Source organism: Parambassis ranga, chromosome 8 (assembly GCF_900634625.1).
Source record: "Parambassis ranga chromosome 8, fParRan2.1, whole genome shotgun sequence".
Taxonomy (NCBI): domain Eukaryota; kingdom Metazoa; phylum Chordata; class Actinopteri; family Ambassidae; genus Parambassis; species Parambassis ranga.
The window spans coordinates 14,208,167-14,232,956 of NC_041029.1; the positions used below are offsets into that span (position 1 = coordinate 14,208,167).

Sequence of the window (24,790 nt, forward strand, 5' to 3'; positions counted from 1 at the left end):
ATCTTTGAAAGCTAGAAAGAAGAATAAAAACACACCTGTAACTCTGTTTGGTCCATGCTAAGCTAAGCTAAGACTCACTAGTCAGATAGTAGTGTAGTCAGATCTACTATTTATGTTCTGTACTTCCTGGTCACTATTTTGTTTTGGATTTTTTGAATGTTTTTGGAGGTTGGAGCCAATTAAGTAGCTAAAGGAAGTTAGCATGCTGTCTTTGAAGCTACTTTTTTTTAAAAAAAGCTATGCTAACAAAGTTAGCTTCCATCCATCTTACCTTAACCTGTCATCTTAGCTGTCACGTGGCATTAGGTGGGGTACTTGGACAGGTCACCAGTCTATCACAGGGCCACACAGAGCGACAAACAACCAGCAACCAATGCTACAAGAAACAAAATGACCAGGAAGTACAGAACATAAACAGTGTGTAGATCTGACTACACTACTATCTGACTAGCGAGTGTTAGCTTAGCTTAGCATGGACCAATCAGAGTTACAGGTGTTTTTATTCTTCTCACAAATATTAAACTCCTCTATAGACATGCTAACTGCTACTTGCTAGCTTTCAAAGATCCTCAGTGGATTATCACGTTTGGTTGAAGTTGGCTAGTGAAGGTCAGGGATCGACAGTTCGTCCAATCAGGTGCCAGAAGGTTGACGCAGTAAAACACACACACACACAGAGTCCCGGTCTGAACACTTTAATGTGAACACAGGAGATCAGTAAACTGTAGGTCATACAAAGAGTAGCACACACTGAGTCTCACCACAGACAGACAGCTGGATGAAGCCACACAGACGTTCACGCGCTGTGGAGTGTATTTAAAAACAAAACAAACACTTTAATATGGCAGGATGTGTTCACCATCAGTGTCCCTGTACTGCTCAGATAGGTTTAGAGTGATGAGTGCTGCCAGGTCAGCAGAGCAGCACGAGGCACAGTCAGCAGTGGTACAATCTAACACAAAGTGAGCGTGTCTGAACACGGCCGACACCTGCAGGCCACCTGACACAAAGGACTCCCGGCACATTACGAGCTCTGTTCAAGCAGGCGCACAGGGTCTGGCAAATATTTAAAGGGACAGTTCACCACAAAATCAAACCTTCGCATGTTTCCTGTGATGTTTTTACTGCTGTAGGAACGGTTTTATACAGAATCACACCGGTCAGTTGTGTCACTGGACATCGTCAGTTGTGCTTCGGTAGAAAATAGTCCCTGTTCTCTTCAGCTGGGTGATGGATAAACAGCACTGCTAAGATATTTGATTTTTGTTTTGTTGAACTGTCCCTTTAATCTCAAGGCAATTGGCTCAACTATGCTATTTCTTCCTACAGTTGTTGTTAAGGCCACATGGCTGCTAAAAAAAAAATAAACTGCCACAATACCCTGATCAGGAGAGGAGCAGCCTCCAGCCGAAGGGCGGGGCTGTGAACGGGTTAGAGGTAATTATTCGCCCTCGCTTTCTCAGCAGTTTGTTCAGTGTTAAAGTATTTGGGGGGAAGAAAAAGGCGGCCTGCATTCCAGATAATTTAACTCCGAATAATCTGCTGAGAGGATTTATGAGGGCTGCGTCCAAGAGCTATGTGTCCAGCAGTGATTGCTCAACGACCACGTACGTACAGCACTACTGCTTCCTGTACAGCGCTTCCCAAGGCAGATCACGGTAATCGTACAAAAACAGGAGGAAGAGGAGGAGAGGAGGAAGAAACAGGAAGTGGCAGAGGGACTCATTCAGCAGGTAATATGTTTTTTTTTTACTCTTTTTTTTTTAATCTTTTATAAACAAACCAAAGAATCTGGATTGTGCACGATGTTTGCTTTCTCCACTTTTTTTTAATAGATTTAATACTTTTCATAAAGACAGGAATGATTGGAATTTAGAAACAGGACGATGGACGGAGAGAGCAAAAGCCTGACACATCACATAATCCAGAGCTAATCATGGAATGACAGGAGGGAAGCAGGACGAAGAAAGAGGAAGAGAGGGGGGAGGAGGGGCAGGAGGATGAGGAGGAGGAGGGGAGGATCAGTCCTTCCAGTCCTTCTTGATAGTGAGGCTCCAGTCCCAGGACAGGTGGTCATTTTTGTCGTCGTCCGTGAACTTGGACTTGATGTTGTAGGTGCCGCGGGCCAGCATGCCTTTGGGCGACTCCTCCAGAGGAGTGAGGAACTCGTACTCCTCGCTCGCTCTGGGGCCATAGCTGCCGACCATGTAATCAGACTTATCCACTGCGAGAGAGAGAGGACAACAGCGTGAGTGAGTGACACAAGAACAGAATTTACACAGGAACTATTTTGGACCGAACAACATCCAGCAGCCGTATCACTGCGCAGGAGGCAGCGTGCATCCACCCATGATGAAGGTTACAGCTCGACCATTAACAAGCTCATCATCATCATGGGTGGATGCACGCGTCCTGCTGAGCAGTGATACGGCTGCTAAATGCTGCTCAGCAGAAAGTAGGTCCAACATGAAAAACAATATGGCTGACACTGGAGAGAAGGCAGCAACATTTGGTCTAACTGTAAAATGTATACCTGAGACCTGCCCTAAAGAAATGATAGTGAGTCTTACCTTTAACTCCTTTCCTGAATGTCTGCTGGATGTACTTCAGGCCCGACACGATCTCCTTGTTGACCTGTGAAAGACAGGATGCTGATCAGGTTTCCATGACAACAGCAGCATCACATCTCTAACAGTCAGTTGTAAAGAGAGCGGCCTATCTCACCTTGAAGTTGATCTTTATTCTGTACTCGACTCCCTCTTTCAGAGTGAACGGGTTCTTCTTGAAGCTCTCCAGGTCGCCTGCAGGGGGAGACAACACAAGAGTGACTAAGAACAACTCCCTGCAGTCCCTGTGGTAACAGCTCCGACCACCAGGGGGAGCAAAGCCTCCAGTGAGAGCCGGCAGAGAGCGCCATCAGGAAATGGCTCATTAACCCATTTACACGGGAATCATGTCATTACTAATTAGTGCACTAATGACCCAGCAGGTCATCTGGTCTATATTTACACACACAGATGGGAGTCATTACTACACAATTAATGTTACAACAAGGACGATGTCACAACATGCAGCACTCACCCTGCAGGTCGAGGACCAGAGGGTGCGGCGCCGTCTCACACATCAGAGTCATCCGTACTACCTGGACGTTCGGGGCGCCTGGATCTGAGGGAGAGGGAGAGAATGGGTGAGGGGGAGAGAGAGGGAGGAGAGAGAGGGAGGAGAGAGAGAAAGGGTGAGGGGGAGAGAGGGAGGAGAAAGAGAGAGAGAGAATGGGTGAGGGGGAGAGAGGGAGGAGAAAGAGAGAGAGAGAATGGGTGAGGGGGAGAGAGGGAGGAGAAAGAGAGAGAGAGAATGGGTGAGGGGGAGAGAGAGAGAATGGGGGAGAGGGAGAGAATGGGTGAGGGGGAGAGAGGGAGGAGAGAGAGAGAGAAAGGGGGAGGAGAAATTGAGAGAGAGGGGGGGGAGGGTGAGAGAGAGAGAGAGAAAGGGGGAGGAGAAATTGAGAGAATGGGTGAGGGGGAGAGAGAGGGAGGAGGGTGAGAGAGAATGGGTGAGGGGGAGAGAGGGAGGAGAAAGAGAGAGGGGGGTGAGAGAGGGGGGAGGGTGAGAGAGAATGGGTGAGGGTGAGAGAGGGGGGGAGAGAATGGGTGAGAGAGAGCGAATGGGTGAGGGAGGGAAACAGAATGGGAGGGAGAGAGAGGCAGATTGATAAGAACCAAACATCAGGAGAGATTCTGCAGAAGATGTTCCTACACGCTTTTAATTTGAAAGGTTTTTACACTCTGACCTCCATCTCTGTTGAAGTCCTCCAGCCTGACCAACACTGGGATTAATAAGAATCCTGATGAGCTGCATGTAGCATACATTTAATCTGAACACAGAAATAAAACCTGGCACTGATCCTGAACGTGTGGTAAGAACTGTGAAAAACAAATGACCTCAGCTCTGTGATCTGGAAATGATCAGAAACTCTGAACAAAAAGCAAAATACGCTGTAATCTGATGGGACCACAGAGAAGACGACTGATCTGAACGCTGATAAAAACGTCCTGATGGAGCTTCACTCCGGTTTCTGAGTAGCTGTGAATGTTTTCACAACAAACAGCCAACGTTCCTGCACGACTGGCAGAACAAACACACACAACAAGACCACTGCTGGGTCAGTTAACCCTTTATATCACCTGTTACACAATCCATCAATCCATCACAGCCAAAAACTGTAAAAACATAAAATACTGTCTGACCCTTAGCTGTCCAATGGTCCCTGAATGCAGCATGTCTGACATAATACAGTCCTTACTGGAAGCTTAACGCTGGGATTTTAAATTTAAATAAAGTTATCTGTAAGATTCTGAATAACCAAAACAATCTGCACTCCTCAGTGCACCCAGGAAGCCATGATTAACTCCGATGTGACCAGCAGTCACATGACAACAATTCAGGAAGTCCTTTAAATGCTCTGGCTAACAGCTGTGTGGAGAAACGCTACTGATTCTACTTTATTTACTTTAGTGATTCTACATGTGTTCACCTGCACATAAACATGTCCTGTGTGCCGTTTCCATAGTGATGCAGGACTTCATATAACACGGACTCACAGCTGGGGGTTCAGAGTGTTGACAGCTCGTTCTCTGCGGCGTTCACTGACCTGCGACCACGTCGGTGCTGCCCAGCAGAGTCTCCTTGTACTTGCGCAGGCTCTCGTCATCCTTGTCCAGCTCCTGGATCTCCTGTAGGCTCTTCTGGGCAGGAGGTTTGTAGTTGACGGCGCTGTCCCCCTCCTCGTTGGCGGCGGCGATGGCTGCCAGCTGCTCTGGTGTCGGGTCCTGCTCTGCCATGGCGCGCTAATGGTGGCGAGAGAGGAAGTGTTAGAAGATAGGGGAGAAAAAAAAGCAGTGAAGGCCACACACAGGGCAGCCCACTTCCTCTTTAATGAGATCTACACATGAAGAAAAGCAGCGCTCGGTTATCAGACATCCGGCTGCTGAGTGAAACCTGAACTCTGACCTGAAGGATCACATGGAAATAAATCTGTGATCTGCAGCGAACTCACGCCCGTCCACACAGAGTGACCGTCCACACACACCGTGCTGCTTCTGTCTGCACAGACAGCTAGCAGGCGCACCTGACAACAAAGAGCCCTTGAAGGACCTCAGCTCGCTGTGGTGAAGGTGCACACACACACACACACACACACAGCATGGACACATGACTCTGGCCCCGTGGAGCCAGGTTCTCTGACACACACCCGAGGCCGGTGGTCTAACGTGGCTGATGGTTATCTGAGCTCCAGGCTACCTTCAGCACAAACAGCAGAGCTGCTCTCAATCCACAGTCAACCCTCATTAGAGGTGAGGACACTGATTCTCAGCAGGACAGACTGCAACAACAACAACAACAACATACAGGAGGTGATTGATAAGTCTGTGGCCTCAGTTGGACCAGACTGGGTTTTAGACAAACTGGTTCACTTATTGACAAACAATTACATTCTGATTCCAGCAGGCATGCGCCAACAACGGGGCTCTTTCTTAAAGTCGTCTACTAGAAAAAAAAGCAAGGCCATCACCTCGATGCAGTTTGGTTTTGTAAAGTCAAATGGTGCCAAAACATCTGGTGCACATGTGCTGCACCACAGAGCCGAGCAACACCTGTGAGAGGCAGCTGGATGACAGCGCTCGTGTGCGGTCCGTCTGACCCCGACGGTGTCGGAGCACCGAGTCAGACCTCTAGAGTCTGATCAGCAGTCAGTCGCATGAATCACAACAGCAGTGATTCTTTTCATTTGATTCAGAACAGATTCTGTTTGTGATCGCCAATACACGGGCCTCTGACCTAACATTCCTCTGAGCTAACAAGAACGACGGCGCCTAAACGTACACATCTACTTCCTGCATTACGACAACATGGTCCTGCAGAGGCACAAGATACACGAGGAGGCAAAGGTCCCGATGCTTATGGTGATATTCTAATCCTGAGGGTTTTTTTTAATCTCAGATTATTCAAGTTTTTTCATAGAAATGTATGACTTTTTTTCTAGTAAATTTGTGACTTTTTGTCATACCATGTACAAGTCATATTATATATTTCTCATAAATTTGCAATTTTAATCTAAATAAATCTGTCTTAAAAATAGTTTTTTTCTTGCAAATTTGAGACTTAATCTCACAGAATTAACAAATAAAGTTCAGTGTTCATAAAGCTGACCGAATGTTCCCCATGTATCAAACAAAAAGAGGAAGAGTCTGACTTCTCCTTTAATAAACTCCTGTTGACTTATGAAGATGCAAGATAAGTCAGAAAACCACAATCATGCACATTTCACAGATTTTCTGAGTATAAATCTGGTAAATTATCGTAAATCTGCACCACCTGAGCAAAGAAATCAGCCAAACACACACACAACTGATCACCTGCTCTAACTCAGCCTCACTACCACAACCAGGCCACAGTAAATCACTACAACAACTTCAAAACACAAAATCTGGTTCGCTGCTCTGCATCTAACCCTCTTACTGCGCCTCCATACACAGCTGGGTATTAGCCAAGGAGGACCTGAGAGCCGTTTCCCCCCAAATGGGGGCCTCTGTGCTCCATTAAAGCAACAAAGTCCTCCTCTGCCGATAATGTGTGTGTGTGTTTTTGGCTTGTCGACGGTGTGTGAGCGTGTTTCAGACAACTAAAGCAGATAGCACAATGATGCCGTCACATCATTCTTCAAGTATTGAGGACAGGTTGTTTTTCTCGCTTCCTCTGCTGCAGCATACCAAACCGTCATGCAACAGGAAGCGCTCAGTCAATTCAGACTTTTGAGAATGTAGAGGCAGAACTTCCTCCTTTTCCTTTTCTAATGTTCATATGTGAATATTTACTATGTTCTGTTTGTGCTACGGGCCGCCGGCCGGACCAACAAGACGCCCCATGACATCGCAGTCTGAGCTAAGAAATCAGGACAGATGAAATCAGTTTTAGACTTCTTATAGTGTGTGTCCAAACCTCTCTGCACTCATGTGTGTTTCAATACAACTGAATTTCTATGTCTGTCATTACAGCAACATTAAAACCACTTAAAGGCAACAGCAGTGTTGTGCTTCCAGCTGTATTTACATAAAGATTTCCTCTTAAACAGCACACATTGGTGCACAATGAATGTCAGGGATGCAGCAGCTGATCACCTCTATGTGGGGAGGGAGCCAAAAACATTCACTTTTTTTTTCATGCTGGAATAAAGACAACAAAGTTCATGCTTCCATCATCAGGATAACAGCCCGCACAAGCAGAAAGAGGAAATAAAACCACTCACAATGTCACTTTGTAACCATTAAATACTGATCTTAGTCAATACATTCATCATGAATGTCAACAGCAGCGTCACATCTTGAACAAACATTTAACAAAGTAAATAATAGTGAAATAATTTAATCCCAGTGCAGCTGCTCGAGTTGGAAGTGGGTTTTTCCTGCATAGTGACATTTTTGGCGTCTCCCCAAAGAAGTTTAACCCAAAGCTGCAGGAAAATCTGGATCAGATTAGGTGTTCATTTAAGTATAAGACATCTTTCTGTGTAAACTATCTGACAAATGTACAGTTATCTGTCACATACACAGACTCACTGCCTCTAAGAGCACAGATCATGTTTGAGTATAGTCTCATACAGAATACAAAATCTTGGTTTACCACATTTACCAACAGAAGGACCAGCAACAAATTAAGATTAAGTGTGTTGTGTTTTGTGTGCAGGGACAGCCACATCACTCAGATTCCATCTTCTGCATGAAACTGCTGATTCAGCAAATTAAACGCCGCACCGGCTCCATAAAATAGATTAGTCCTCACAATGAGGCCATCCGCAGCCTCACAATGATACATATTTTATTGTGTCTCCGACAATGTGAGCTGTGGCTCCACACTCAGCTGACAGGAAAAAGGCACCGACATTGTTCGGCCTGTTGGGAATCAACACTGAGGTCATGAGATCATGCAAACAAACAGCGCAGCTGAACTCCTCCACCTCTGTGTCCCGGCACTCGGCTCCTGCAGGAGGATAATCCAGGCTGCTGCGCCGTGCCCTAAGCGGCACACATTTACAAACACGCCGGGGTTTGGCAGCGGCGGAAGCCTCAGATTAGACCTGTTCCTTAGCAACAGCACTGCTGATGAGCAATAAGATTATCAAAAGTTGGGATTACAGTTAACGAGGCGTTCGGGGACAGCCAAGTGTGTGGAGGTGTCAGCGCTGACACATCAAGAGGATTCTGATGACAACAGTCGTTGAGATGTGACTGACGATAACGGATCGAGAATCCATGCATGTGTGTGTGCAGAGCTGGGAGATATATCAGCACTGAGAGGAAAGTAGATAACGCTAGTGTGTTTGTCCAGATCTCTCAGGTTGTTTAGATCTCATTATCCTGCCCCTGTGGCCACCAAGAATCTAACTACACTCACAGCAGACACACAAGAGAGACACTTTACTCTGTCCGTCTTCTTCAAAGACCAATTCACCCTCTAATGACTTCCATTCTTGGAGTTTACGTTCAGTATAATCCAAGGATTATACTTCTATTCTTTGAAAACAACAAACAAGAAAACTCCTGTTTATTTTGCACACAAACATCACTTCCTCATATCGTTTTCTCACAAGCCAACATAAACAACTTCATATCTGCAGAGTCACAAACCGGTCTCAAAACCAAATGAGTGACAGAATCTGTAGTCTGCTGAAGGGGCGGGGCAGTAATAATCCCATGTGACACAGATACAGGAAATAAATGCTTGGTTTTCTCTCCCTCTAAAGTTTTTTCTGATCTCAAAGTTTACAAGAGAAACAACAAACAAGTACTACAACTAACTTCCAACCAGGCAGCCCTGGTCTAAAGGTAAAGCAACAACCTGTCAGGTGAGGAAAACCTGCACAGAACTGGAAACCCTGAACGCATCACAAGTGTGTGCGTCTTCATTTCTTCTGTCACAGAAATATTTTAATGAGCAAGTTAGTAATGAATCCATGAAGTGGAAGCAGATAATGAGGAAGCAAGAATTTACTTTGGAAACATCCCTGCACCGAAGCCGTCTGGATAACCTCTGAGGTGACATTTAGCTCCCGGCTTCACAGATCCGCAGCTTTTGTTTTGATCCTCTCAGTCAGTCGTCTCTTTCATGCAGCCCAAGACCTTTCAACGAGTCCTTTTCATCCGTATTTCTGTTTGCTTTCATGTTGCTTTGATAAGCACCTATATCTACATTTTGATGTCTGTGCTGAGCTCTGAATGATTCTGCAACAGTCCTGATGCAACGATCGCATCCTGCACTCAGAGTCTCTGTGGAGAGAAACTTCTTCATGCACAGCATCAGATACTATTATCATGAAGCCATCTTCGTATTTTACTTCCACCATCATCCGAGTGTAAGAAGGTGGAACTGTGATAAGACTGTGACTATGTACACTCTTGTTTATGTGTATTTATGTTTAATAAAATGTGACTGAGAGGCTGTAACTCCTTTTCAGTTCAAACAAAGACGCCCTGCATGACAGGCAGGCTCGATACACTGCTGCAAACTTCCTTTTCAGGCAGGCGCTCGATGATTCACATCCTTTAGCGCGCTAAACCACAGCACTGCAAAGACGAAGCATCTTCATCAGCTTCTGTTTTTACACCAGACCTTATTAGTTTTTGAAGGAGGCTACACTTACACAATAATGATAATAATACTGAAGGTCTCTGTCAGCAGATGCAAAGACTCTGGGTGATGAGGATGTAGTGCTAAACACAGCAAAAGCTTTGAGGAAGTGTTGCACTTAGCAGTGCTGATGCAATGCAGGAAGCCAGCCCTAACAGAAGAAGACAAGAAGGAGAGAGAGAAAAAAAAAGAAAAGACAGGTATGCAGCACAAGAGCAGGCAAGGAGAGGACCTACAGGTCCACAGGAATTCTCAAGAAAAGTGGGCAGCAGAGAGAGAGAGAGAGAGGGGTGTCTGTCTGTGTTAGATAAAGAAACAAAACGTGTGTCCGTCCCAGGAAAGCACCAGAACAAATAGAAAGCTTTAAAAATAGCTGCTGAGAAATCCCTGTGAACGAGCAGCAGGAAGCAGCGAGTGAATGGAGCGGCCAAGGTGCCAGCTGAAAGGTCAGAGATTATTCCACCGCTCCACGGGAGTTACGGCAACAGGGCAACAGACTGTTGTCCAGTCCCTGGACAACAGGGCTCGAGGAAGGTAACAAGACTCCAAGAGAAAGGATCTGATGTAAAGCAGAAAAATCATACAAGAGGGAAAGAGAAGAGAGCTCGGCTGAGGAGGACCACACAATGAGAACTCCATCTCACAGGGGTCTGAGTGGGGGTGGTGGGGCCTGGCTTGCATCCCTGCAACTATTCCCCTGTGGGTCTGAGATGGAAGAGGCCACTGACACATGTCGTCATGGCGAGCTTGGAGAGGAAACTAAAAAAAAAAAGTGTCCGGCTAAATGAGTTTAGGACTCAAGAACACGCCGGTTTACATGAGGTTGTGCAGCTCAGGCCTGCAGCTGTGAGCTGCCGAAACACGTCTGAAGATTCCACTGTGACCCTTTATTGTTTCATTCTAACCATGCAGAGCAGCCGGCAAGGAGCTGCAAACACATCCGGCCGGCACATTTTCAAACTCAGCTGAAGCACAGCAGACGTTCAAGATAGAAATGTATCATCTGAAGTTTTACAAGGAACACAAACACACACAGGAAAGACAAAACAGGAGGTGTGGTGGTGGTGGTGGTGGAGCTTCAACATCACACAGAGGAGACGGCCAGCTGCAGCTGATCTGGTCCCAGCAGATGTTGTGTGCACCTGACTGAGAAAGTTTTCAAAAAAAAAAAGCCAAGATGGTGGCCGAACCCTTTTAGGTGTGAGCCAATTCAAATGAAAAGAGTTCCAGGAAGTGGCAGGAAATGTTGCTTATACAGCGCATGACGGCGGGCTCTGTGTAAAAAGCACTAAAGGACTCATTTAAAGGCACTTTTCGCTTGTTTTTGTCTCTCTGCGCGGACTATTTAATGCAGAGGATGATTATTTTCTTTAACGAACAGCGAACACTGAGATCAGGCGCAACACCCGGAAATATCCACAGCTAACGCCTGACACACACTCCTCAAACTTCACGCTGCACTTTAGTTCCGTGATCAATAGTTTGACACGTTGATTTAGCGACTAAAACCACAATAAAGCGGCGCAGTCCTGACTCTATAAAGTTGCTCTTTGCTACTTAAATTTGCTAGTTAATTCGAGCGGTTAAGTTAGCTAAAACTTTTACTATCAAGTGCAAAAACCGGCTCTAACTTTACCACAGCTGCACAGAGATGTGACGTTACAGCATGAATCCAGGTAGAAGAAGAGTTTAGTTGGTGTTTTATCAACTCTTACCGTTCCACTGCTGGTTGGCTGCGACAGTCTGCTGTGAATGAAGAGAGAAGTGAAGCCGCGGAGGAAAATCTGAGCTAAGAGCCGCGGACACACATGTCACATCCGGTCTGACGCCTTCAAAGTAAAACCAGGAGTCCGCGTTCGACGGATTTAAATTAAAATCATTGTTTATAATTGTTATTTATCCTCTGATGTTTTTATTCAGTGAAGCCTAAAGATGTTCCTGACGACACGACAATAAAAAAATACTATTTACAAATGTACAATTTCCATTTATATTAGCCTTTTTTATTTCAGTCAGTTTCAGTCCTTATTTAAATTTTACTTTACCTTTACCTTTTAGTTCTTTTTAATTAATGTACTGTAGTTATAATGCTTGTATAAGGAAGGGTTTGTAACGCCTATAGACAAAAACAAAGGGAAAACGTAAACATTTGCTTTTATTATGAAAAGCTTACCGGAAACAGCACTTGGTAACTTTTGTAAACTTTTTTTTAGCGCATCTGAAAAAACGCTTCCGGGAAAAACGCGCTACGACACGCGTGGGCTTGCTAAAAAATGTTTCCTTTTGAGGTCAGAACATTTGACTTTTTAACATTTCAGGTTCATAGTTTTAACACTAATCTGTTTTTTAATTAACAATGCAGATCAATGTGCGAAGAGCAGGCACTCAGGAGCCCATTATCATACTCTGGTGAACTGAATATAAAAGTTGGACTGAGCAGACGTCATTAATAAATGTGCAGGGCGACATCTAGCGGCTGAACTGCAGCAGTTCACACAACCGATCCTAAAATATGACAATAACTCCTGTAAACATTACATTAAATCTGTCATGGCTCCATGAATGAAGAAACAACCCAATAAATGGAGATTAGTACATAATAAGAATATATTTTCAACTTATATATTCTTTTTTTCTGTGTAAATAATTGACTTTACATTGCTGCTCTATCAGTGACATTTCCTAGTTTGGTATGAATAAAGTTCCTATATCCATCTATATCTAAAAACATCAGTCAAAGGAAACAGAGGCCGTTCATATGGTTAATATGCACTGCAGGTTTTTATTACAAGTGTCATCAACTACAGGGCAGAGGAGAGAGCTGGAAAATCTTATTCGAGGACCTACAGCCAAAACCATTTTCATCAGAAAAAAAGAAAAAAAAAATATTGGTAAAAAACACTTTGGAGCATTTAAAAGAAGAGGTTGGAACAACAATTTCAGACACATCAGAAGACAAGTGTAAAATGTAAAATATCCTGCACATCTGTAACAAGCACCCTTCTGTGCAGACAGGAAGGGACGACGACCCGGAAGAGCTTCATTTTTTTTAGCTGGTGTCCATCTGTGGAAACAAAGACTGAAATCAGACGGCTGCCGAAAACAGTTGACTTCACAGCAGGCGGCCATATTGACAGCTGAGCTTACCCTGGCATTGTAGGCGTCTAACTGGGCATCAAGCTCCTCTGCTGACAGCGGCTGCTTGTTTCCGCTACCACCGCCGCGGCCGCCCCGTCCTCTGCCTCTGGCGCCGCCTGCACCCCGTCCGCCACGGCTTTTCTGCATTCCCCCGAAGCCACCGCCACGACTTCTGTTCATGCCGCCTCCGCCACCTCTGTTAAGACTGAAGACAGAAGCGGCCATCACACACGGCATCCACAGCTGACAAAAAGACAGTACAGTGAAGACAAAACGTCCACTCACCCCTGCATAGGTCGCCTCTGTGTGTCGATCTGTGATGTAACGAGTTGTATGTTCATGGGCCGTCCTACAAAGACCAGACAGTGTTAATCACAGCCACAGATACAAATGAATAGAAGCACAGAGAGAGGTTTGAGACGTACCATCAAGTGGGATACCGTTGTACTGTTTCATGGCTTTCAGAGCGTCTGCCCTCCTTTCAAAGTGGACGTCTGCGGTCCCCAGGCTTCTTCCTGACCGATCGTAATGAACTGCAGCCTTCTTCAGGATCCCAAACTCAGCAAAGAGTTCCTGAAAACAACAAACCAAAACACTGAGTATCCCAAATAAACACACCAACCTCCAGTTGGGACATTTTACAAATCCAAATACCTGAATGTCTGCGTCCGAGACCCCAAAGTCGAGATTGGAGACGAGGAGTTTCCCTCCAGTTTCCACGCCAGCCCCTCCGCCACCTCCAGCAGCACCATTGAAGCCGCTGAAGCCGTTGTCGAACATGTCGTGCTGCCACTTATCTGGAAGCTGTTTAGGCTGCAACAGATGAAAGAGAACGCACCTGCTGACTTCAGGGATCCCCTTGCCTCTGTCAATCACCGAGTCCACACGGCTGGGTGTTGGGGCAAGCAGGGGGCTCCACTTCCAACATGGCCAGGGTGCTCAGCTTCCCCTCCCCCCCAACAAACAAGAGGGTCCCCAACGTCCCCTGCCCACCCCATTACTACAAGCACACTACATGCACATGACAGACAGCCATAAAAACCAAGGGGACGTCTTTAACGCCTCTACAAACACAGACATTTGATAATGTTTTCAAAATTTAGCGTCATTTTTGTGCTTCAAAAACTCAGTTAACTATCCCAGCCCAACCCACAATCTCTATACTAAACCCTGAACAACTTCCCAGACTAGCTACCATCATTGCCCATTGTTCTCTTGCCATCTGCGCCTCCAAAGGCCTCCAGAACTGATCCTCGGGTACACAGGGGGGGTCGCCATCTGAAGCAGCGTTGCCTCCAGCGTTGCACCATGTTTCCAAGAGTTCTTTACCAAGCCGCAAAAAAGGGGGCTTTCATCAAGGGGAAGTGTCCGTAAGATGCGGGGATGAAAACAACTAGGGCAGGGCCTGCTACCCCCTCTATGTGAGCGTGGTGTGTCTGAGCGTCCATTTTGAGACCACGCCATTTTGACCGGGGCTTTGTTTGGCTCGTCTAGATACTCAATTCACATTTGAGTGAAGATTTATATGAAATCTACCAGGGGGGTGGGGGTGTGGTGGGTTGAAGTCCACTGATCCATCCACAAGCAACAGCCACACTGGTTGAAAAGCCACCAAACAGGCCTTGTTGTGAGACCCGCCAGCCACTCCCGAACAAAAGGCCGCCAGGTCGAGGAAACGGGACCAAAAACTAAGCTCCCAGGAGTAGTGAAAAAATGGTGTGCTGGTGAACTCTCACGTTGACGTGGCCTCCTTTCACTTTTCCAATTTTACACATGGGGTGGAAATCACGGTTATTGATCATGGAGGTCTAGCTCTAGTTTAAGGTGCTGGATTCAAAATGGCGCCGCCGAGGCCTTCGCGATCCAACTTTAGCTAGTTAGCCAACACGGCTAACACATCCAATAGGCCTTTTCTTGAAAAAAAACCGATGTAACACATATAGGTGGTGGGAGAAGGGACACACTATGCATACAACTTCCATTACTGCTTAACCGCTAACTATAGAGCGGTTAGCAATCATTTTATTCACTTGATTAGCAAGCTGGCTAGAGGATTAGCTAGCAAGCCTACTGGAGAATAGAAGGAGGTTACGCAGCCGAAGGTTTTTTCCTTTCTCTGCCAATTCCTTTAACTTTTTCATACCCTGCTGTACGGCGCCGGTCTGCCTCTAGCGCGGCTCAGGTTCTGTCGATTCCTCATTGGGCCGGATCCGCCGCCTCGGCCTCCAAATCCTCCACCGCTGACTCCAAGACGCCCGGGCCCTCCTCCGCGGCCGCCGCCAGAGCCTCCCCGGCCTCGACCTCTTCCACCGCGGCCTCCGCCTCTATGCTGCCTGTTCTGTTTGATAATGTCGTCTAGTGACATATCCAGTTTATCGGTCATTATGCTGCCCCCAAATAACGCTAAACTGTCAACGAAATATAAAAAGTACACCCTAAGGTCGATTGGTCCCTCTGCCTGCTCTCTGCGCCGACGACAAAACACAATGCGCGAACGTCCGCAGGATATACACAGACGGATTCCTTACGTATGCAGACGTCATGACGTAGGGTGATGATGCGACGTCTTATTTACGAGAACAGCGCCTCTCCTTAAACTGATGATGTGATGTGATATATAAACATTACGCACAATTTATCTTTAAATGAGAAGATGGTCACATTTACGGATCTTTAATTTATATATTTGGGTTGTCATGGTTGCAAATGTCAACATTTATATGTCATTAAAATATGAATCTAATATTTGCAGTCTTTGAAACTTCTTTGCTGCATTCAGTGGTGTCTGCTGTGAGGAGCAATGCAAACAAGAGTTCTGTAAAAGTCTTTTATTCAACATTTTGTTTCAAGGCTTAGGGGAGGGAAGGGGTTAACCAAGGGCAGCATACTTTAATAAAGTCCATCTGAGAGGGCAAGAACACATACACTAAAAATGTTGGCCTTCTACACTGTGTTTTGGCTTCCAAAGCTTGCCCTTAAGGTGTGTATCCAATGAGACTGCTCGATCAATTACTTCTACAACTTATCAATCTATTTAAAAAAAACAAAAAAAAGAGGTCAGCCCTTTCATACTCTCCTCCAAAGTCATGTTACTGTGTTGTACTTAAGACTGCAGCCTTTTGTATCCAACAGTTTGCGTCTCAGCTTCAGAATATTATGATGATCAGTCCCGTCCGCTTAGAGAAAACGTACATGTGAAGATTTTGTGGCATGAGGAGAGAGGCGTGCTCTCCCCGGTCAGCATCTCGGCGCTTTTCTTCTCTGCAGAGCGTAAAAAGAAAAAAAGACGGTCCAGAGTTTAGCGATGAGATTTTATGTCAGACTGGCCAAAAGGGCGAACTTTCTGGCTGACAGAGGGCTGATGGAGGAAAAAGTTCTTCAGGATCACGGGTGGAGAAAAAAAAAAGCAGCAGCAGGGTTGTTGTAAGGACAACTAGGACTTCTTGGAGTCCTGTGTGTTGCGTTTTTTGAGGTCACTCAGGTCTACTGGTGTAAAAGCTGTAAGAGCAGACAGAGACGAAGGGTTAACCAGCCTGTCTGTCACTGATTGAAAACATAACACCCACAGCAACTTACAATGTAGGTTAGGATTTGGGTTCTTCTCCACGTACTCTTGTGGTCCACGGTCATTACGTTCACTATTCTGTGTTGATCTGATGTCTCTGAGCACACACTGCCAGGCTGTGGGGAGGGAACACACAATGAGTTATATTTAAGGAAGACATGAGCTGTGAGCCTCCTGCATGGCCTGGCCCTGCCTCCCTACAGGGCCTGGATGCGGCTACATCTGTGCCACATGTGGAAAGAAGCTCACACTTACTATCATGAATAAAGCGCACGTTTTCCTCGTGTGCTGGGGTGAAAAGATCCCCGCTGTTAGTGGGAGAACGAGGGCTTGAAGTCCGCTTGTAACTGTTCACCATCCTGGGAGCTGATGAGCTGCACAGACATAAAAAACACCTCAGTTAGCAGCAGAGCACTGTCGCCTCAAAACAGCAGCACTGTGCAGAAACTGCATCCAATTTAACACGATCATAACCAGAAGTGTTATTCTGTTCTGGTGCTTATGGTGCATGGACTGTTGCTCAGACCTGGTCATGCTGCTGGCAGTCTGTACTCGCTCTTCGCTCCTCTGTGGTGACTGGGTGTGAAGGTTACAAAGGTTCGCAAGTCCTCAGCTGGAGTCTAAAAACAAACAACAGACACACCTCATAATATAGACACCGCTACAGCTATGCTAACTGTCGATGAGTAGCATTTGCTGGCTAGCTTCTCAGCAGCCACACCAAACTAATATGATATCTGATGAGTTTAAATAACATCAGTGACAAACTATTAAGTGAAGAGTGTGAGTGAATAATTATAAGGAAGCTAAAGTATCCTGTGGCTGCACAGAGAACAAATGTCGGCGCTAGCTAAACAAGGAGCTTTTGTTTACGTTTTGACTCCAGTGGCTGCAGTCAAGCTAGCAGCTGGTCACCGGTACAAACCCGGCGTGCTAACCATCAACACGCAGCATCTCCAAAGTAGCTGTTTTTATGGATATAGATTCCGCTTCAGCATCGCGGCTAACGACACATTTCCTGCCAGAACTATTCCATCTAGCTAACTTAGCCACCTAGCTAGCTAGCCGCTGATTTACATTGTCTAGTCGTAACGTTAGCTTAAAAAGCTAATATCTCATTAGCGTTACCAGTAAGATGTTTTCTTTAAAATTAGATTAGCGCGTACGTGTTATTTCAAACCTCCATAGCAGCTAAGAATGTAAACAAACCTTTTTGTGATAGATCCTTTCGATTTCTTTATCCAGAGACTGTACGCCGATAGACCTGGCTAAAACGTTGCCAATGCCAACCAATCATTTCCGGGATACAACGCGGAAGTGAAAGCAGAGGCAAACAAAAACCACACCTACGATGCATAATAATAATAATAATAATAATAATAATAATAATAATAATAAAACCACTCGTTTATTTTTTAATAAAAGATTTTATTAAATGTAAATGTACAAAAATAGTTATTGAACAGAAAATTATAAGACTTTCTTTGCTGACATTTGTATTTTCTACTACAGAAAACAAAATAAAACACATCCAGGGAAAATCACTGCAGTAGTAGAAGTGTGTAGAAGTGTATCCTGCTGTCTTTATTCTGTCTCTAACCGTCAATAAAATGTATGAATAATTTAGAGTATCCTCCTCCTGCCCAGCAGAAAGGATACTTACTGTAACTCTGACCCGAGACAGTCATCTCAGCATGAACTGTTTTGTAAATTGAATATTGTGCAGAGTGCAACGAGTGAAAAGAGATAAAAGAGCGGCTGATCATGAGAAGTGAAAATGACACAGACACATTTACAGCACAGACACTCTCAGAATGGTGAACATACAAAGTTGCAATTAAAATCAAAAATCAATGAAAAATAATGAAGAAAAAAAAAAAACTTGAACAGCCAGATGAAGCCTAAAGGGGGACCAGCGTCAGGCTCCCGCCCTCCTGCTGAGTTCCTCTGTGGCTTCTCTCATTGGCTGCAGCCTGTTTGTCAGTCACACACAGCCGGTCTCAAACAGTTTGGCCAGCTCTGTGCAGTCTGGGTCGATGAGGTCTGCAGGCTTCTCTCCGCTCTCATTTTCTGCCTCTGTGCTGGCCCCCATCGCCAGCAGGTACCTGAGAGCACAAAGAAGCCAAATAAACTAAAACATGCACAACACCAAAACACACGGACATTTAGACATGGACATCTGTCTGTGGTTCAATGTTTTCCTCCTTTTTTAATGATGTTTTTGTGTTGTTAAATATTCAGAATGACCTCTTAATTTAAAAGCCCCCCCCCCTTCACTTCCCATGTTACCTTGCGATTTCCGGGTATCCGTCACTGCAGGCCATGTGCAGCGGCGTCCAGCCGTCCTCGTCCCGCTGATGCACGTCAGCGCCATATTTGACCAGCAGCTTCACCACCTCCAGGTTCCCCGTTAGCACAGCTTCATGTAGCGCCGCCATACCTGCACAAACGGCCACATCAGCTCCCCGCCTGCAGCAGCAGCATTCAGTGCATCAGAGTCGCTGTGGAGGCTTTGCTCACCTGAGTGGAAGAGTGTGTCCACACGGACTTTCCTGGCTCTCATGAACCGACCGATCTGCTCCAGATCCCCTCGCCGGACAATGTCCTGGAAGACGATGTCATTGGGGAAGTGTACAGTCCTCTTAGCAGGCGTGACGGGGATGACCGGCGCGGGGTTTTCCTGTGCTCGGTGCGTGGATCCGTGCCGCGAGCCTTTGCTGTATGATGGGATGTACGTGGACGCCGCTCTGTAGCTGGACGTGTAGTGTGATGGGGTGTGGTACGATGTCGGGGTGTGCTTTGCTGCTGAGGTGTACGCAGATGTGTAGGCCGTGGGTGTGTAGTGTGAGGGTGTATAGTGAGTCGGTGTGTGGTATGTGGGTGTGTGGTATGTCGGTGTGTACTGTGAGCTGCGTGTGTAGCTGGACATCGGTACATGGTAGTTGTACTTCATGGCTGCGGCGCTCTGAGTCCTCCTCAGCTCAGGAGGAGAGAAATCCAAGAAAAGAATCCAGTAAAGGAGAAGTATCCTTTAGCGCTGCGTCCTCGGTCCTTTTCAAATCCTTCCACTTGCCTGGCGTCCAAATCCTCTGATCTTATGTCCTCATTTGCTTGTCAGCGGTTCTCCCGTCTGATTTGAACCTCACAGTGTGCTTGCTGTTGCACTGAAGTGTCGTCTGATGGGGCAGCTGGGAGAGGATCCCTATATACCCTCTGTAGTGCTATTTAAAGGACCAATATCCAGTGACTTCAGCTCAGAAATGAGTGGCCCCTGTGTGGCCCCTCCCACTGTGTGGTCACATGGGCACCCGCCCCTACATCATAAAAAATGTTGACAACCAAAATGTTCCCTCAACTTGAGACACAAATGTTCCCATGTAAACAACCGCTGACTTCACTGCAGCATGTCTGTGGATGCGCTTAGTCGTCCAGGTCATAGTCACTTCCAAGAGTTTACACGGAGGCAACTGCACTCGAGGATTGTTTTGAAGATGTTTCGTCACTCCTCAGGGGAAAGTGGTGAAACAACTTCAAAACAGAGTCACTGCTGAGTGTTACATCATTCTGAACACGGTGCTGAGCTTTTCCCTCTCAGGTTCCTCGTCGACCTGCAGGTCTGTCATGTGGTGCTCCATGGCTGCCCTTTGCATCACAAACAGATACGCCCGTAAAAACTCAGCCATTGGTGGGAATGTAGTCACGACCAGCTGAGACTAAAATGTGACCCTGTCCCCTAAAATACCAGCGTGGAGCCACATGGTGGACAGGACTTAATGCAGCCATTTACAACTGTGGCTGCAAGGAGTTTCAGAGTTTCATTTTTATATTCACACACACACCTGGCTGTATCTGATCCACATTACAGAACCTTTAGAAGACACTTCACTGAAGTTCACGACCTTGCTCCAGAAGCTTCTTTTTACTTTATGATTCACTGTTTAAAATATAATTCAGTCTGTTTCTGTAACAGTGGTTCAGGAGCACAGAGAAGACGGTGTCAAAACAGAAATGTTTCATAATAATATCACATGTCCTTTAAAGTGGAAGTAACACACATCAAAATCCAAGATGGCTGCCACACGGTGTAACCATTGACAGTAAAAACTATGGACAGAGCTTCCGTGACGTCACCCGTTTGTTTCTGAAGAGCGGTTTTGAGTCGTGACGCTGCCATGTTGGCAGCGTCACGACTAAAATTCCGAATATGGACAAAGAGGGGGAGCACGAGCGGGGTTTAGGGGGGCGGGCGATCGTGGAAGCAGGAAACTCACGCTGTGATACGTCAACTGTCTGTCACTCAAGCGGCAACGCCCATAATTAGGCGTAATTTTAAGTCCGAATACAATTGAAACGAGTGAGTTGTAAAAACATTCACCCCCGTACAATTGACACTAGAAGAGAACCTATCATCTGAGACCACAGCGATTTTTTGTACCAGGCTGTAAACATGTTCTTTTCTGCTGTGAAATCGGCCATTTTAACATGGGAGTCTATGGGAAATTACTCGCTTTTGGAGCCAACCCCCAGCTGTTGCAGCGTGAATTACAAGTTTTGACACTTCCGCATGGGCTTCCACTTTGAGCCCCGAAGGTTGCCGCTTGGGTGTAACACACAGTGTTCACAGTTCCTTCTGTTAGCTTAAACTTACAACAAAAGTCTTTCATTTACGTCACTGGTTAATGTTTAACGTGATTGATCATCCGGTGTTTGTGCTGCGCTGCGCCCTCTTGTGGCTGTGCGTGTTCATAACCGAGAAAATGGTGGAGAAGGTTGTTACAGACGGGACGAGTCTGACACGTATCGAATGTTGTGGGGTTTCTTTCTTAAACTGTGACAGTTTACAGAAAATGACTGAACATAATACTTCAGTCTCACTGCCTGGTGGACGACCATATATGCTGTTCGACTTGGTGCCCCCCTGCCTGCTGGTCCAGGCGACCTCAGTGTTTGAATTCTCTTTATATGGTGCAGAGGGGGGCTCCTTCTTGTGGCGGCGCCCCCGCCAGAAGAAACAGAAACCTCAGCTTGTGAAAAATGCTTGTTGTTTGTTACAGCCCACTCTTGGACACATACGACGCAGGGTCTCACACGTTATGACTTCTTGCTATAGATAGTGTCGGGACGCCCCCCCGCCCTACCTGCCCTTTAGGCTGCAAGTTATGATCTGTCAAATTACCAAGAAGTCAGAGTTGAAAACATTCAGGTGTGTGAGCAGCTGGCTCCTATATGTATTTATACAGTCCTCTGCTTCATTGAAACCAATAAATAGAACCAGTTAACCCTTAAATACATCATGATGTCAGCACATCTTAAATGGACTTTTACCAGACCCGGCTGGGTTAGCATAGGTGGGACGCTTGTCTTACTTGAGTCTTAAAGCCGTGCAGGTCAGAGAACAAAGTTTGATTTGAATCCACAGCAGCACTCCAGATTATCGATCCAGTCCTATCCATGTTCAAACATATATTCCTCACATTGATTGTTACGCCCATCATGAGCACCGCGCTGCTCTCTACTGCGGCTACAAGCTGCACCATCACTGGCCCACAGAAACCACACTGCAGCAGAACAACGTGAACACATACTTACAACTAGAATAAAAACAGAAGCCACAATAATTCAAACATGGAAACATCAGGTTCCTACGCTGAAACAAAAAGGCATTGATTGGCTCCTACACTGTTCACCACAGTATCGTGACATCATAACAGCATTTTCTCTCTCCTGGTTATTTGATAGGCAGCTTCCAAGCACGGAGAGATTCAGGTTTGGATGGATTTGGATGACCAGGTCTACTGTGCTCGTTTTGGCCACAGAAATTGTGTAGTGGACTCAAACATAAATCAGAGCCACACATCAGATGGTTACAATCAAGATTGTGCTTTGTAAAAACCCAGAGCTGAACTTTTGAGCAAGCAGATGGTGTCAGGAAGGAACCTTGAGCAGGACCCGGCTCACAAAGGAGAACCATCCCGCTGACAGTAGAGGGTAGAGGTGTTGACGGTCAGACGGACACACAGAAAGCAGCATTACTCTGAGGCTTATCTGCACATGTTAAAAAAAAGCCAGCAGTGCATTCCCAACACTCCACCGCCTCGCGTGATGAAGGTAGAGGCAGGTTGGACGTAACTTCTAAAAATATGAGCTGTGAAGCCTCCTGCCTGCGTGCAGCATGTAATACATGCAGGCGGCCATCTTTTTACACATTGTTCACAAAGGTCAGAGCGACAGCAGCCGTGTGTTTGTTTCACAGTCTGTCTGAAGAGAAGCGGGGCAGATTGTCTGCTAACTGGCAGCATCTGGATGAATGGACGGCATCAGCGCAGGGATTAGCCTGGGTGCTGGCTCCGGCTCACAGTGTCCGGTTACGGCACGCGCCGTGAGCAGAAAAAACAGGAGTTGGAATCTAAATCAGGGGCCAGTAATCCTCAGAGGTTTGGTGAGAAACAGGGACACCACCATGCTGACTGCAGCCGAGCTGCACGCTGCCATGTTGGTACAGGGAGAGAGCCTCATCCAGGTGACCCCCACACCCCCAAAACCTGAGGACCTGGATACTTCTTCCGCAGTTTGAACACAGTGATGTGCATGCAGACGACATAGTACGGTGCCAGAAGATCAAGCCAGCTTCTTAGACCAGCAGATCAAAAGCACATAGAGCTATTTGCTGCGTGGTCTTCGTGGTTGTCGTGCCTCTGCACTCTTAAGTTGCTGAAAGCCTTCAGTCATGAGCTCATAGGAAGGAAATCCTCCTCATTCACCAGTGTACAGCGACTAAATAAAGTGTTTTCAGTCTTTGTTGGTTTGGACATTTTTGAAATCAGATCAATGAATGAAAGCAGAAGTAGCACAGAGCTAAAACACTCACCTAAACATGGCGGACAGGTGACAACAAAATGGCGGCCGCTGAGCTCCTCCTCCTCCTCCATCCTGTTGGAGAGGTGTCAGTGTGAGGGTGTAGATCAGGTGAACAGGTGTTGGATGATGGTGGACTTGTGGTCTGGATCTTGTTGGTCTCCTCCTGTAGCTGTCTCAGAGATCAGTGTAGTCGGCCCCTGTAACAGTGTGACCCTTTTTCAGGTGGTCCAGCACCAGAAAACAGAGACCATCACCTTGATGCAGACCTCACTGATTTGGAGACTCTGTCTGTTTCCACTGTTTGGATTGTTCTCTGCTCTCTGGAGTTTGTTGTAGATCACTGCACGGACACGTTCCTGGGAGACACCCAGCTCTTCCAGGATCTCTCTACAGCCTTCACCATGCAGAAAGATGCCATGTCCTCTGGGATGATGCAGAAAAAACACAAATGTTATTGACTTTAGATAAACTTTACATAAGCAGAGTCTCCTTCCACCACAGGACACAAACTTATCAGTCACCAGGTACAGGGTGGTGGAGGTGAATGAACTCTGCTTCCTGTGAGTGTTTATTAGCTTTTTGCTCCATGAAAGAAACACGACGGTGTGGGCCGTGTCTAAATGCTGGCATTAGAAAGGACAGACACCTCCTGACTGCATGTCTCCTCATAAACACTCTGGTATTTTCCAGAGACCCATGAACCCAAAATTAAAAGGCTTCCAGTGAACAAATCTGTGTTTAGACTCAGGGAGAGGGATCATAAAGCTGCTGCTTCGCTGGTGGAGGCTGTTACAGGGAGCGGGTTTAACAGCTGTAAACGGGTGGCGCAGCTGTCCAGGACACGGCGAGAGCTCCACCTTATCACAGCAGCCAGCAGCACAGAGGCCAACTCTGACTGTTTGTGTGGGGATAGAGTTTCCTCAGCAGAAGCCGTGGAAAAGGAGGTCAGAGGTTAAAGGCGGCGTTGGATCATTGGACAGTGAGGGTTCAGTGTGGACGTGTGCTCGCAGGTTGAGGAAGGTTACCATGAATTAATTTCCTGGATTTGTGAGAGCTTAAAATATTAAAGTTGGACGACATCAAACAGGTGGACGTGTTAAATGTCACCTTTAGTCAATACATGAAGGACAATGGAGTCCACGGGGGGACACCCGTCCCCGCAGGCTGCACCGACGGATCATCAGCAGGAAACTGATGTTACACAACACACACAGACACCTCATTATGTCACACATGAATACTGAAGGACAGACAGGTGTACTGTGCCGTGCTGCGGGGACGGATGGGTCATTCATCCTAATGATGGTCTCTGATGCTTTAACTGTCCTCTAAATGTATTTAAACCTTCAGTGTAAGGCGTGACATGTAGAAACATGCAGCCACGTGTGATATCGTGCTGCTAAAACTTTGACTGTGTACTAATACCACCACAAATACAGCGTGGCTACAGGAAGAGGGACGCTGCAACAACACAGAGAGATAAAGGGTTAATTTAAAGAGGCCGTTTGAGGTAGAACTGGACAAACCTTGCATGGTTTGAGGCCG

The 24,790-nt window shown here is 46.3% G+C and overlaps 4 protein-coding genes across 4 annotated transcripts; all 4 read right to left on the bottom strand.

The window, feature by feature from the left end:
* Window positions 1-679: 679 nt before the first annotated feature.
* On the bottom strand, window positions 680-11,506 carry LOC114439754 (Rho GDP dissociation inhibitor (GDI) alpha). Its single transcript, XM_028411905.1, has 6 exons — window positions 11,400-11,506; window positions 4,652-4,847; window positions 3,082-3,165; window positions 2,725-2,801; window positions 2,571-2,634; window positions 680-2,224 (listed from the first exon to the last, which is right to left on the bottom strand). Exons 2-6 carry the CDS (start codon window positions 4,839-4,841, stop codon window positions 2,022-2,024), a joined length of 618 nt encoding a protein of 205 aa, XP_028267706.1. The 5' UTR covers window positions 4,842-4,847; window positions 11,400-11,506; the 3' UTR covers window positions 680-2,021.
* Window positions 11,507-12,441: 935 nt separating this feature from the next.
* alyref (Aly/REF export factor) lies at window positions 12,442-15,318 on the bottom strand. Its single transcript, XM_028411889.1, has 6 exons — window positions 14,966-15,318; window positions 13,477-13,635; window positions 13,248-13,395; window positions 13,108-13,171; window positions 12,832-13,027; window positions 12,442-12,748 (listed from the first exon to the last, which is right to left on the bottom strand). The coding sequence occupies exons 1-6, from the start codon at window positions 15,203-15,205 to the stop codon at window positions 12,734-12,736; spliced, it is 822 nt and encodes a 273-aa protein (XP_028267690.1). The 5' UTR covers window positions 15,206-15,318; the 3' UTR covers window positions 12,442-12,733.
* A 317-nt stretch (window positions 15,319-15,635) lies between these two features.
* Window positions 15,636-17,693, bottom strand: mcrip1 (MAPK regulated corepressor interacting protein 1). Its single transcript, XM_028411930.1, has 5 exons — window positions 17,597-17,693; window positions 16,914-17,007; window positions 16,643-16,761; window positions 16,399-16,503; window positions 15,636-16,320 (listed from the first exon to the last, which is right to left on the bottom strand). Exons 2-5 carry the CDS (start codon window positions 16,919-16,921, stop codon window positions 16,256-16,258), a joined length of 297 nt encoding a protein of 98 aa, XP_028267731.1. The 5' UTR covers window positions 16,922-17,007; window positions 17,597-17,693; the 3' UTR covers window positions 15,636-16,255.
* A 101-nt stretch (window positions 17,694-17,794) lies between these two features.
* On the bottom strand, window positions 17,795-19,591 carry ppp1r27a (protein phosphatase 1, regulatory subunit 27a). Its single transcript, XM_028411893.1, has 3 exons — window positions 18,908-19,591; window positions 18,677-18,827; window positions 17,795-18,492 (listed from the first exon to the last, which is right to left on the bottom strand). Exons 1-3 carry the CDS (start codon window positions 19,338-19,340, stop codon window positions 18,372-18,374), a joined length of 705 nt encoding a protein of 234 aa, XP_028267694.1. The 5' UTR covers window positions 19,341-19,591; the 3' UTR covers window positions 17,795-18,371.
* Window positions 19,592-24,790: the final 5,199 nt, after the last annotated feature.